The sequence below is a fragment of the Urtica dioica genome, chromosome 8, assembly GCF_054948205.1.
Source record: "Urtica dioica subsp. dioica isolate 48M chromosome 8, U.dioica_male_clone48M_v1_H2, whole genome shotgun sequence".
Lineage (NCBI taxonomy): Eukaryota > Viridiplantae > Streptophyta > Magnoliopsida > Rosales > Urticaceae > Urtica > Urtica dioica.
In genome coordinates, this window is record NC_142763.1 from 28,350,189 (window position 1) to 28,365,107 (window position 14,919).

At 34.5% G+C, this 14,919-nt stretch overlaps 3 protein-coding genes across 3 annotated transcripts; all 3 read left to right on the forward strand.

Moving 5' to 3' along the window:
* Positions 1–3,604: 3,604 nt before the first annotated feature.
* Positions 3,605–5,283, forward strand: LOC149388895 (transcription termination factor MTERF8, chloroplastic-like). The gene has a single exon (XM_089623942.1). It carries the CDS (start codon positions 3,698–3,700, stop codon positions 4,868–4,870), a length of 1,173 nt encoding a protein of 390 aa, XP_089480068.1. The 5' UTR covers positions 3,605–3,697; the 3' UTR covers positions 4,871–5,283.
* Positions 5,284–6,676: 1,393 nt separating this feature from the next.
* LOC149388896 (uncharacterized) lies at positions 6,677–8,648 on the forward strand. The gene is made up of 2 exons (XM_089624007.1): positions 6,677–6,803; positions 7,017–8,648. The coding sequence occupies exon 2, from the start codon at positions 7,075–7,077 to the stop codon at positions 8,221–8,223; it is 1,149 nt and encodes a 382-aa protein (XP_089480133.1). The 5' UTR covers positions 6,677–6,803; positions 7,017–7,074; the 3' UTR covers positions 8,224–8,648.
* A 473-nt stretch (positions 8,649–9,121) lies between these two features.
* On the forward strand, positions 9,122–12,313 carry LOC149388897 (uncharacterized). Its single transcript, XM_089622526.1, has 3 exons — positions 9,122–9,130; positions 10,775–10,880; positions 11,006–12,313. Exons 1-3 carry the CDS (start codon positions 9,122–9,124, stop codon positions 12,055–12,057), a joined length of 1,167 nt encoding a protein of 388 aa, XP_089478652.1. The 3' UTR covers positions 12,058–12,313.
* Positions 12,314–14,919: the final 2,606 nt, after the last annotated feature.

Below are 14,919 nucleotides of genomic sequence, written 5' to 3' on the forward strand. Positions count from 1 at the left end.
CATCGGATTCGGTCGGAGAGGTCGGAAAGGGTCAGAATTGGTCGGAATTGGTCGCAATGGGTCGGAATAGGTCGGAATTGGTCGGAATGGAAAATTGTCGGATTTTCTGCATGAATTTCATCGGAATTTGTGCATGAATTTCATCCGAAACGGTTGGATTTCATCGGAAATAAAATCAAATTCTGGAAAGTTTAACCTACATCTACCAACTTTATTTATTCTACACAAACTATACCACTAAAGCTATAAAAGATGAATGAAGAAGCATACTTACCCATTTTGAAGGAATATCAACCAATTAGATACGCGAAATGATGAGAAAATGAGAGATTTTCAATAAGTAGTGAATGGACTTTTTGTTATTAGTAGTGTCATATGGTCTTGCAAGGGTATTTTCGTTCAAAATTGGTACAAATGTCCAATTTTGGATATTTTTTAAGTAGTGGGTTTAATTAAGATATTTTCACTATTTTTGGGTCTAGAAAATGAAATATCTCATAGACAAAGTGTTGCTTCTTCGTGGTGACCTTGCCTTGAACTCTAAAGAACAAACGAAGCGGTTCCAATATATAACCCTCATCTAATTTAATTTTCGTTTTCTAATCTTTTGTTATTTCAAATTACGCAATCTGATTCGGCGGCCAGTGGAAGCGACGAAGTTAAAAAAATCGTTAAAGAAAAAAGGAGGAAGACATCTTTTGAAGCAGGTACTATGGCAAATGCCAGTGTGACAAAATCAGGCAACGAAAATGACGATAATAAACCTTAAAACAATTTTGACTAGCAACAGCTGTGATCGACAGTCAAGGGAGTCAATTACTAATTAACAGATTTTTAAACTGGTCAAACTAAACAAGTGAGTCTCCGATACCAAGTATTCGTTGGCCAATTGTTGTGTGTCGTTATTATATTGGTACGGTTTTGAGAAAATCTTAAGTGCCTAGGTTTCGATGGTACTTGAATGAATTTTTTTTTTTTTGGATTGTTTGCGTAGTTTTGTGAAACTGCAATTTGTTTGGAACTTATTCGTTAGTAACTTTTATTTCGATTGAATTTTTCTGATAAAGAAAAAGGAAAACAAGTACTTGGCCATGCTCTTTACTATCGATACCAACCGCGACATTGGTACTTAACTAAAGTTTGTTACTTTTGGCATTTCTTAATTTTTGGTATGTGATGAAATGTGAAATATTTTGCTATTTGGTTTTTAAGAAGCTTGGTATTCAAACAAGTTTTTATATTTTTATTTTTAAAGAGATTAGTGATAAAATCTATAACATAGTTAAGAAGGAGCATTTCTCCTCCAACTTGCATCCTGGAGCCGCCACGTGGCGCTGCCAGGCGGCGTCACGTGGCGGTTCTTTTTTGGTCCGTGTCATTTGATTTTTTTTCCGGCACTTAGCCTTTGATTTTTTCTTTCTAATGTTTTTTTTTCGGCCCTTGGCCTTTTTTTTTTCTTTTTTTTGGGCCCTTGGCCTTTAATTTCTTTTTTCCTCCATCATCAACATATTTTGTAAAACCGTTTTTTGCCCGATTTTAAATGGTTTAAAATTTCACCGGTCCGATTCGGTCCGGTTTGAACTTTTAAACGATCTGATCCAGTCCGGTCTAAAAATTTTAAACCGCGATTTAAACCGGACCGGTTAGTATTTAAATAAAAAAATTAATTAAAAAAATATGTCTAAAACGGTCCGGTCTAAGACGGTCCAGTCTAAAACGGTCCAAACTGGTTTAAAATAAACTGCACCGGTTATTATCTAAGAAAAATATAGATAAAAAATAGGTTAAAATAAAACGGTTCGATTTAAAACGGTCTAATGGTCCAAGACAGTATGGTGTAAAACGGTCTAAAACGGTTTAAACCGGACCGACCGTTTTAACCGGCTTGGTTCCGTCCGGTTTTTTTCTTATTTGGTCTGATCCGGTTTAATTTTTTTTAAACCGGTTCGGTTTGATTTTTTGACCGGTTTTAGACCGGACCAGACCGTACACACCCCTAGTTTATTCCAACAAAAAAAAAAATCCAACAGAGAATAGACAAAGAATAGGGCTTATATTGGTATATTATATACCCTTTTGGTCCATTATATCAATCTCCACATAAAGAAAAGGTTTGTAAAGGGAAGAGGATAGGGGATTGCTTATATTGCTTCTTCATAGCAAACAAATGCACATGTTCTAATTTATAACCCTCATATAATTTAATTTGGGTTTCTAATCATTTTTCTTACAAATTACACAAATACCTATTGATAAAAATATTTATCTTAGAAGGATAAGACGGCTTAAACAATGATCGGCGGTCATAGGGAGAGGCAGATATCGAATATTTTGGAGAGAGACGGAAGTTAGAGAAAAAAAAAAGGAACACATTTTTTTCTTCATGTAGCTACTATGACAGACTTCGATGTCGAGGAAGGCAGTGTTGGTGATCGCCATATTGTGTACTTACCTATTTAACCTCTCTCTCTCTCTCTCTCTCTCTCTCTCTCTCTCTCTCTCTCTCTCTCTCTCTCGTGCATGATTTTTTTTTTGCTGCTGAATCCTCACGATGTTCATTTTAGTTCCCATATAACCGTTTGAAGTTTTATTTATTTATTTGAAGAATGTCAATAAATCTTAAGATTCTCGAAAAAAAAATTGAAGATTTATTAACATCTTTGTAAATAAATTTTAAGAATATCAATAAATTTTCAACAGACCCAAAATCTTTTAAGAAATTCCTAGAATCTTTGAAAATTTATTGACATCCATGTCAATAATGTCAATAAATCGACAAATATCAACAAATCTTCAAACGAATTTCCAAATTCTTCAAATGAAAAAAAAAATCTTAAAACGGTTCTATGAGAACAAAAATGAACGTCGTGAGGATTCATCAACTAAAAAATAAAACAAAAAGTGCAGCCACGCAAGACAGAGAGATAGAGCGAGAGAGAGAGAGAGAAATGAAAATGGTTAAAAAAGTAAATACACAAAATGAGTAGTCATGCTTTTGAATTAAAATAGACTTATTAAATTTTGGTCTAAATTCTTGAAAAAATCATGGGATAATCTCATACACACGTAACAATCACCCAAGTAAAAATTGGCCAACAAACACTTGCTATCTATTAGATACTCACTTGTTTAGCTTGACCTATTTAAAAATTTGTCGTCGATCATGAAACGTTGTTGGTTGAAGTTGTTTGAAGTTTACACGCTGCCTTCCTCGATCGACTTTGACACATCGAAATCTGTTGTAGTAGCCACATGAAAAAAAAAAATGTGTTCCTTTTTTTCTCCAACTTCCATCTCTCTCCAAAATATCCGATATCTGCCTTATGGCCGCCGATCATTGTTTAAGTCGTCTTATCCTCCTAGGATAGATATTTTATCAATATGTATTTGTGTAATTTGCAGCGAAATGATTAGAAACCCAAATTATATTATACGAGGGCTATAAATTAGAACATGCATTTGTATACTATGAAGAAGCAATATAAGCAATCCCCAATCCTCTTCCCTTTACAAACCTTTTCTTTATGTGGAGATTGATATAATGGACCAAAAGGGTATATAATGTACCAATATAAGCCCTATTCTTTGTCTATTCTCTGTTAGATTTTTTTTTTTTGGTTGGAATGAACTATTCTCTGTTAGTTGGATGAAACATTTCAATCTCTCCGAAGCCTCGTTCAAGCTTTGAAGGTCAGCTATGTTCGGCGTTATTCTGTACGGAAGGCTCCGAATCTCCGCTGTCATCAATGGAGCTTCTCTCTCAAAATCAAGACCCTACCTTCGATTTCTCAGTTCCAACTCTTCTTCTTCTTCAGGCTCAGAGAACGAAGAACTCCATAAAGCTCACTCTTCTACCGTCTCTTACTTGGTGAACTCGTGTGGCTTGTCCCCCGAAGCCGCCATTGTCGCTTCCAAAAAGGTACGGCTCCGAAACCCTAAAACGCCCGATTCCGTACTCTCATTCCTCAGAGAACACGAGCTCTCCAATGCTCAGATCTCCAATCTTGTTAAGAAGAATCCGCAGTATCTCTTATCGGACCCCTCCAAGACATTTTTGCCCAAGCTCGACTTTTTCTACTCCAAAGGGATATCGAAGGAGACCATGGCAAATGTTCTATCTTCAAATGCATATTTTTTGAAAAGAAGCTTGACTTATTGTATTGTTCCGATTTTCGACCTTCTTAAGAGCATCTCTGCATCCAATGAGCAAGTGGTCGCTGCTTTGAATCAATGGCGACTCCCATTTGACAAAAACCGGGGAAATGTTGTCTCTAATATCGGGCTATTGAAAGGTTTAGGGATCAGAAATTCGAGAATTCTCTATGTGCTCTCGAATCTTCCGAGTGTTATGATCCTAAAGCCTGAACGCTTAAATGAAGTTGTGAAGAAGGTCACAGACTTGGGTTTCAATCCAAATAAATCCGCGTTTGTGTACGCACTGCAGAGATTTTCAACGGCGTGTCACGAGAAGAGATGGAGAGAGAATTTCAAGGTTTACGAGAAGTGGGGTTGGTCAGAATCCGATATTTTGGAGGCATATAAATATCACCCGTATTGTATGGGGTTATCCGAGGAGAAGATCAACAAAACAATGGATTATCTGGTGAATGTGATGGGACATCCTACAAAAGAGATCGCGAGAATCCCTGTGATTCTGAGCTACAGCCTCGAGAAGAGAATACGGCCGAGATGTTTGGTTGTCAGAGTTCTATTGACGAAGGGATTGTTAGAGAGAGGCGATTTAAAGCTTTATGCTTTGGTAATGGTCAAGGAAAAGACATTCTTGGCCAAGTATGTGAGCAAGTATGAGAAGGAAGTGCCTCTTTTGATGAGTGTGTATGAAAGCAAAGTTGACATCGTCGACGCTTAGGTGCTTTTGCAATGCTGATACATATATATATATATTATGAATTGTAGGTATGATTTAGGGTCTCCTTTCAATAGGTTATGTAAAATTTTGCTTTTCCTTTTAGTATTCACTTATAAATTTACACTAAGCTTCCAACTTTTAGATCAGGGGAATGAAAGGAAGTAGGGATTATTAGAACATGGTTATGGCCTGTAGTTTATTGGTTTCATATCTGCCTGTACATTTCATTTTATATTCCAAATGTGGATTTAGACTGTGCTATGTGATGAGATTCAGTAATCTCCCAATCTGTTCTCTTAATGCAACAATTGGAGAGAACCGAGGGGTTTTTTTTTTCTCTGGGTTTATGATCACTGATTTTTATGTTAGTTTTGGACATAATGTGTACAAAGATTCCATTGGGTTTGTATTAACCTGGTACTCCAAATTCTAATAAAGCATTACTGTTTTATTTCTTGATATTAAAGAAAGAAAAAAATCACTCGAATGAAAGCTGCACAGTTCAAAAATCAAGATGGTAAATCAATGAGAAATCTATCGATTGTGCTAATATCAAAGAATCACCTTTAAAGAATGTTCCTATAATCAGAATCACATTTAAAGAATGTTCCTATATAATCAGAATCACATTTAAAGAATGTTCCTATAATCAGAATTACCTTTAAAGAATGTTCCTATAATCATAGAATTTTAAAATAGTCAACGGGTTTTAAAATTATATAAAAAGTAGTCAATTAATATGAAGTGACAATTGATAAATTATTAATTTTCTAATTTTCCCTTGTTAATTTCGTAATTGCTTTTATTTATTAATTATTTTATTGATCTTGCATAAATATAATTAATGCTTGCCCATAATATTAGAAATTAGTTATTGTAGAATTTGTTTGTTCTACGATTGTGAGATTGAATTAATCGTGGCACACCTCTCTTTCTATATTAATTTTTCGTTTTTTTTTTCTTTCAAAAATTCATATATTCTTTTATATGAACTTGAAATTGAATAATTTAAAGTCTTATGAATTCTTGGCGACAAAAACTTCAAGAATATACCTATTGTGTTAGTGGAAACATCCAATCTAGTGTCGTAAAATTCTGTTGGTACTGGGCTTCGATGATGGCAGAGCTCTTCATCTCCGTCGAACGTAGCGCAGTCAGATCTAGGCTCCGAAGGCGACGGAGCTCTTCGTCAGCCATCAAAGATGCGGAAACATGCCGATGATGTTAATTAATCAAAGACAACACGGATCACTAGGAAAAACAAAAATCAAACTCGTCATTCTTGTGGAATTATATTAGAAAGCTTGTTCAATTGGGATATATGAAAAAAAGAAAAGTATTGAGGTATTAAGGAATATTAAATAGGAGTGTAAATTGTACAAACAAAAAAAATTAGGCTTTTAATATGATTAATAAAATGAGGTGATTCATGTATAATTAAACTGGTGAACTTTTAAATATGTTATATAAATAGTTTTATAAAACTTCGTACTCACTTTCATGTATAAAAATTAAGAAAAATCGTATAAAATAGTTATTTGAAATTTATTGATTAACAAAATAGTTAAAATTTCAACTTTTCAGCAAAGTAACCTAATTTATGTGTTCAAAATTTTTTTTGACAGTCGAGATTAAAATTTTTAATAATTATTATAAATAATTTATCACTTTCCAAAAAATTAATGTTAGAGTAAAAAAAGTTTTTTGAACCCAAATTACTGCAAATTTTAACTAACCTTTGCTAAATTGGCTAAGCAACTACGTCACCCTAACAATTACCGTCGCTTCTCTTACCAGAGTTACTGAAAACAGACACTAAAAGCTTCATACTCTGCTAATCGGCGTCGAAAACCCGGTCCTTTATCAGCGGTTCATAGCTGGAGATTTTTCGTCTACTCTCATATTCTCATTCCCAATCGAGCAACAATCTCAGGTACATGTTCTGTCAATTCATAGAAAGCATATTCGATGAATATCATCGTCCATTTTGTTCTAGTTTCCTCACCTCACGAAATGTTTTCCGTGATTCTTATTGTTCTCATTCCATAAATCTTAACACTATGCCCTAATTTTTTTAATTTAATTTTTCTCGGAGTTGCTTCGTAAATTAAACGGCAAACCCTAATACTTCTCTCTTCTCTGTTAGTTGGCTAAAACGCTTCAGTCTCTCAGAAGCCGAGTTCATCAAGCGTATAGAATCAGTTATGTTTGGTGTTATTCTGTGTAGAAGGCTCCAAATCTCCGGAGCCATTAATGGAGTTTCAATCTCGAAATCAGTATCCCTCCTTCGATTTCTCAGCTCGGAGAACGACCAACTCCTTAAAGATCGCTCTTTTACTGTCTCTTACTTAGTCAGCTCTTGTGGCTTGTCCCCTGAATCCGCCATCGTCGCTTCCAAGAAGGTACGGCTTCGAAACCCTGAAAAGCCTGATTCTGTACTCGCATTCTTCAGAGAACACAAGCTCTCGAATGCTCAGACGTCGAACCTTGTTATGAAGTACCCAAGGTACCTCTTGTCAGATCCCACGAAGAATTTTTTGCCAAAGCTCAAGTTTTTCTACTCCAAAGGGATATCGAAGGAGACCATGGCAAAAGTTCTATCTTCAAATGGATATGTTTTGAAAACAAGCTTGACAAATTATATTGTTCCGATTTTTGACATTCTTAAGAGCATCTCCGCATCTGAGAGGCAAGTGGTCGGTGCTTTGAATCATTGGCGGTGCTCATTTGTAAAAAACCGGGAAAATGTTATGTCTAATATCAGGCTATTGAAAGATTTAGGGATCCGCAATGCGAGAATTGCTTCTGTGTTCTCGAATATTCCAAGTGTTATGATCCTAAAGCCAGAAAGATTGAAAGAAATTGTGAAGAAGGTCTCGGACATGGGTTTCGATCCGAATAAATCCGTGTTCGTGTTTGCGCTGCGAACTTTTTCAACAGCGTGTTACGAGAAGAGATGGAGAGAGAATTTCAAGGTTTACGAGAAGTGGGGTTGGTCAGAATCCGAAATTTTGGAGGCATATAAATATCACCCTTATTGTATGGTGTTATCCGAGGAGAAGATCAACAAAACAATGGATTATCTGGTGAATGTGATTGGACACGACACGAAAGCGGTCGCGAGAATCCCTGTGATTCTGTGCTACAGCCTCGAGAAGAGAATACGGCCGAGATGTTCGGTTGTGAAAGTTCTATCGAGGAAGGGATTGGTGGAGAAAGGAAACTTGAAGCTTTATGGTTTGCTAACGGCCAATGAAAAGATATTCTTGGCCAAGTATGTGAGCAAGTATGAGAAGGAAGTGCCTCTTTTGATGAGTGTGTATCAAGGCAAAGTTCAAGTTGATGACGCTTAGATGCTTTTGCAATGCTGATATATATATATATATATATATATATATATATATATATATATATATATATATGAATTGTAGGTATGATTTGGGGTCTCCTTTCAATAGGTTATGTAAAATTTTGCATTTCCTTTTAGTATTCACTTATAAATTTACACTAAAGCTTCCAACTTTTTGATCAGGGGAAAGGAAGTAGGGATTATTAGAACATGTTTATGGCCTGTAGTTTATTGGTTTCATATTTGCCTGTACATTTCATTTTATATTCCAAATGTGGATTTAGACTGTGCTATGTGATGAGATTCAGTAATCTCCCAATCTGTTCTCTTAATGCAACAATTGGAGAGAACCGAGGGTTTTTTTTTTCTCTGGGTTTATGATCACTGATTTTTATGTTAGTTTTGGACATAATGTGAACAAAGATTCCATTGGGTTTGTATTAACCTGGTACTCCAAATTCTAATAAAGCATTACTGTTTTATTTCTTGATATTAAAAAAAAAAAAAAAAAAAAAAAACACTCGAATTAAAGCTGCACAGTTCAAAATATGTTTTTGAAATCTCAATATATATATTTCAATATCAAATTGGATCAGAATAATCATTTTAGACTTGCTCGTAAAAATTGAGTTTGTACCGGATCAAAGAATACAAATAAAATAAGAACTAAATTAAAATTGTTTTGAAAACTGTATTCTTGCAGTGCTGACTTTGCCACTGCTTGCTGTACTACAAAATTAAAAACCTAGCATCTCACCTAATAAAACATGACAATTACTTTTTTTAGCATTTTTTCACTAATCTCTTTAAAAATAAAAATATAAAACCTTGTTTGAATACCAAGCTTCTTAAAAACCAAATAGCAAATATTTCACATTTCATCAAATACCAAAAATTAAGAAATGCCAAAAGTAACAAACTTTAGTTAAGTACCGATGTCGCGGTTGGTATCGATAGTAAAGAGCAGGCACGGATCCAGGTGGGGGCCAGCGAAGGCACGTGCCCCCACTCGGATCGTCGGGAAAAAAATTTATAAATATAATTTATTGCATATATTTATAAATAAAACGCTTTTATTATAATAAATAATACATTTTACCCAACAACATCTCGAAACAACCTTTGGCCTGATGGTAAATGTGTTTTGCTAAAGCATAACTATGTCTATCCAGGGTTCGAAACTCACTCTTGTAGTTTTTGTGTTATATTATATTCTTGTACAGAAATGGAATGATGTGTAAATAAATTTAAATATTATTATACTTTATTACTCATAATATTTTTCAAAATTTATGCTCTAGTTTATTTCCTATAACTTAAATTCTCCATATTATAAACTCAGTAGGCTTAAAAAAACAATAGTAAATTATTTTATATGTTTATGCCTCAAGTTTAAGTAAAATGTTGCTTTTAAAATGTTTTTTTTTTATTCAATTACTCTCAAATGGATTGAAATGTGGGGTTAAAATAGTTTGAATTTAAAAATGTGGGTTCAAATACATTTAGCTAAGCTTTTTTTTTTTTTTTTTTTTTTTCTTTGTCTATACCAGACATTTAAGTAGAGCTTGATAAGTAAATAAAAAATAGAAGACCGGTGGTTAGTTGATATCTCTTAGATCTCAAATTCAATGCTCAATTTGAGCATTTTTAAACTTTTATGATCTTATTATTATTCTTCTTCTTCTTATATATATATATACATGTGTGTGTGTGAAAGATCTTTACATAGTTTATATTTTTAAATCTCTGCAATGCCCATTTTACATTTCACTTATGTATCTTTATTTCATATAAGATTTAATAAAATTATAAACGTATTTGAAGTTGAATGATAATGTTATTTTTTTTTCCTTTAAAATAAACCACACTGATAACGTTAACCGTCATTTTTATTGATAATTTTGAAAAATTGAAATATATACATGATATTTAATTATAATTGTGCCCCCTCTGAGTTTCATTTTTGGATCCGTCACTGGTAAAGAGCATGGCCAAGTACTTGTTTTCCTTTTTCTTTATCAGAAAAATTTCAATCGAAATAAAAGTCACTAACGAATAAGTTGCAAACAAATTGCGGTTTCACAAAACTAGGCCAACAATCCAAAAAAAATTCATCCAAGTACCATCGAAACCTAGGCACTTACACAAGATTTTCTCAGAACCGTACCAATATAATAACGACACACAACAATCGGCCAACGAATACTTGGTATCGGAGACTCACTTGTTTAGTTTGACCAGTTTAAAAATCCGTTAATTAGTAATTGACTCCCTTGACTGTCGATCACTGCTGTTGCTCGTCAAAATTGTTTTAAGGTTTATTATCGCCGTTTTCGTTGCCTGATTTTGTCATACCTGCTTCAAAAGATGTCTTCCTGCTTTTTTTTTCTTCTCCGATTTTTTTAACTTTGTCGCTTCCACTGGCCACCGAATCATGAATCAAGGATAGATATTTTGCCGAGGGATATTTGCGTAATTTGAAACACCAAAAGATTAGAAAACGAAATTAAATTAGATGAGGGTTATATATTGGAACCGCTTCGTTTGTACTTTAGAGTTCAAGGCAAGGTCACCACCAAGAAGCAACACTTTGTCTATTCTCTGTTCGTTGGATACAAAACAACACTTCAGTCCGTCCGAAGCCGAGTTCAAGCTTTGAAGGTCAGTTATGTTTCGCGTTATTCTGTACGAAAAGCTCCGAATCTCCGCAGTCATCAATGGAGTTTCTCTCTCAAAATCAAGACCCTACGTTCGATTTCTCAGTTCCAACACCTCTTCTTCTTCAGGCTCAGAGAACGACGAACTTCAAAAGGCTCAATCTTTTACCGTCTCCTATTTGGTGAACTCGTGTGGCTTGTCCCCCGAAGCCGCCATTGTCGCTTCCAAGAAGGTACGGTTCCAAAACCCTATAAGGCCCGATTCGGTACTCACATTCCTCAGAGACCACGAGTTCTCAGATGCTCAAATCTCCAACCTCGTTTTAAAGTTCCCGCACTATCTTTTATCGGACCCCTCGAAGAATTTTTTGCCCAAGCTCGAGTTTTTGTACTCCAAAGGGATATCTAAGGAGACCATGGCCAAAGTTCTATCAAAAGATGGGTATCTTTTGAATAGAAGCTTGACTAAACATATTGTTCCAACTTTTGAGCTCCTAAAGATTATCTCCCCGTCTGAGAAACATATGCTCGGTGTTATGAACCAACGGTTACCACTGGATAAATATCGGGAAAATGTGATATCCAATATCAGGCTATTAAAAGGTTTGGGGAACAAGGATTCAAGATTAGGTTCTATGATGATGAATTTTCCGAATATTGTGACCGCAAGGCCAGAAAAATTTACCGAACTTGTGAACAAGGTCAGGGACATGGGTTTCGATCCAAGTAAAGCTGTGTTCATCTACGCGCTAAAGACATTTTCTTCGCGGGCTTTGGAGAAGAGATGGAGAGAGAATTTCAAGGTTTATAAGAAGTGGGGTTGGTCTCATTCTGATATTTTGGGCGTGTATAGATATCACCCTGGTTGTATGGCGTATTCCGAGGAGAAGATCGATACAGCGATGGATTATCTGGTGAATGTGATGGGACAACCGACAATGGAGATCGCGAGATATCCTGTGATTCTATGCTACAGCATCGAGAAGCGAATACGGCCGAGAAGTTCGGTTGTTAGAGTTCTATGGAGGAAGGGATTGGTAAAGCAAGACGATTTCAAGCTTTCTAGCGTGATGCATTACGGGGAGAAGAAATTCTTGGCCAAATACGTGGCCAAGTATGAGAAGCAAGTGCCTCTTTTGATGAGTGTGTATCAAGGCAAAGTTGACATCGACGACGCTTAGATTTCTTAGCAACATGCCTTTTTTTTCCCTTTAAAAAATTGATGAAATGATGGTATGAATTTGGGATCTCCTTTATAGAGGTTTATTATGAGGGGTTTTTTTTTTTTTTTTTTTCTTTTAGTAATGTCGTTTACTTTACATGATAGCTTCCAACTTTTTGTTCCGGAAAATGGAAGTATATAATGGACTAGAGCATGGTTATGGCGTGTTGCTTAACGGTGGTTTCATATCTGCAGTGAACATTATTGTTTTTAGATTCCAAATGTGAATTTAGATTGTGCTAGGCTGATCAAGGGAAATTCTTATAACTTTTCTGTAATTAAATATGAGGTGAGATTCAGTAATTTTCCCAATCTAATCTTAACGCAACAATTGGAGAAGAATCGAGGGCTTTTTTTTTTTTTTGGTTTATGATTGTTGAATTTTTATATATTGTTTTTATATATTTCTTGACATTTTCAAAGAAAAAGAAAATACACTCTAATGTAATCATTTTAGATCTGTAAAAATTTAGTTGGGACCGGACCAATCTAAATTTAAGCTCAAAGAAATGCTAAAATTGGGCAATGGTATTTTTTGGTTAATATTTTGGTCAATCACAATGGTATTTTGGTTGCGACGAGTACAATTTCCTTGGAAGAAATTCAGTCGATATTTTGGTTAATATTGTTTGATCGGTTGGCAATTGGGATATAAACGGCTTTATTGTGTCAGTAGTCATATTTTCTAATATTTCTCCATATAAATTCCCCAAAGCAAAAAAAAAAAAAAAAAAAAATTAATGTAGATGGAAACTCACAACTTGATATTTTTACGTATAAAGAAATATACGTGAAAATTAAAGTAGTTAAGTGATATAATCTAGCTCAAACAAATGCTTAAGTTGTCGACAATAAACGACGAGTCCCAATTTTCTCGGAAGATATTCAGTCGATATTTTGGTTGACATTTTTTGAATGGTTGACATTTAAAATATAAACGGAGTTTATTGTGTCAATAGTCATATTTTCTAAAATTTCTCCATATAGATGGAAACTCACAACTTGATATTTCCTTTTATGATGCAGCCAAAGATACATATGAACTCAGCCAAAGATACAACTAAAGCAATTTTCGTAACCAGTATACGTGAAAATTAAAGTAGTTAAGTCAAATAATCTAGAGAAATTGACTCAACTACCACCATTTGATAAGGCTTTTCCAATTTTCCACGAAAAATGTTAATTTGACCAAAAATATTACTAAGCCGCTTGTACAAATACAATTTTACCCTAAATAATTTATGTCAACAATTTATGTCAATTATTGACATATGTCAACAATAGATGTCGATTATTGACATTTATATCAACAAACGGAGAACCAAACTCACAAATATCAACAATAGATGTCTATTATTGACATCATGTTGAGAGTAAAATTGTACTTGTACAAGTGGGTACAAGTGGCTTACTAGTATTTTTGGCCAAATTAAGCTTCTGGTAGAGAATTGAAAAAAAAACTTATTAAATGGTGGTAGTTGAGACAATTTCTCAATAATCTACGCAATAACTCTTTGACAATCAATTTTCCTAAAATATTGCAAACATGTACAATTACCCATTTTGAATTATCTCTTACTAGGCTTAAGAGATACGTGCGACTGACCTATATACACCCAAGACTTTTCATCTTCTTAAGCCCTTGACATACAATCAATATTCCAAACAATATTTTATGTGGAAATAGAGCTTGATCAACAACGTGAAGGCCAGTCCCTCCAACGATCAGCACATCCGACAATGATGTCATCGACCTCTTAGCCGGCTTCGAAGCTCGGTCCGATGTGATTATTAATAATAATAACAACAACAAGAAGATGAAGAAGACGAAGCACAATTTGGTATGTAAGCACTGCGACAAAGAGTTCCAAACTCTCCAAGCCCTAGGGAGTCAAAATGGATCAGAATAATCATTTTAAATTTGTAAACATTGAGTTTGGACCTAACCAATCTAAATTCAAGCTCTAAAAATGCTAAAGTTGTCAAAAATGAACGAAGAGCGCCAATTTTCAATTGACAGAGATGTTAAATGTCGAACGACGATTGTATTTGAACATGTCATGCATTGTGTAGAATTGAATTCTTTAGCAATTATTTTCTTTGATAGTTCAAGCGCCACTTGGAAGAAGTTCTTTATTTGGCTTGCATTGATTTTGTTAGAATACATGGTTTTATTATGTTAGCGACAACTTCATATGGTGTTGCAGCTAATATTTTACCGTGAGGGTCGAATGGCACACTTTCATATCAAAATTCCACTTGAAATAGAAGAGTTGACGCATTGTAATGTGAGTAAACATTCAGGCTTGACAAGTTTACTACGTATTGCTAAATTTATTATTTGGGATGAAGCTCCAATGATGCATCACTATTGTATTGAAGCCTTTGTTAAATTATTGTAAGAATTGTTGCTTGTAAAGTAAACTACCAAAAAGTGATGTGTTGACCGTGATTTTTGACAAGTTTGTCCAATTATTCCTCGTGGTAATTATTCGGATGTTGATAATGCACCGCTTGTCATATAAGACTGTGAAACTCTTTCCAAAAATACAAACGTGATCATAATGTAAGTGCAAGTAGTGATCTGGAATTTTTTTATTATTTTTTACTTGGATAACAATTCCAAGTGATATATGCTTCTTCCATGTATTGACGAGAGGGTGCACTTCTTGTGTTTGTAAATCAGGTTTTTAAAATAATTATCTTATTAAGATACGCTTTATTTTGAAACAAATTGTTTTTCAACTAATGATTAACTTCCTATTTTTCTTAGCTAGATTTTCAAAAACTTGTCCGACTTGGATATTGAGTCATCTCATCC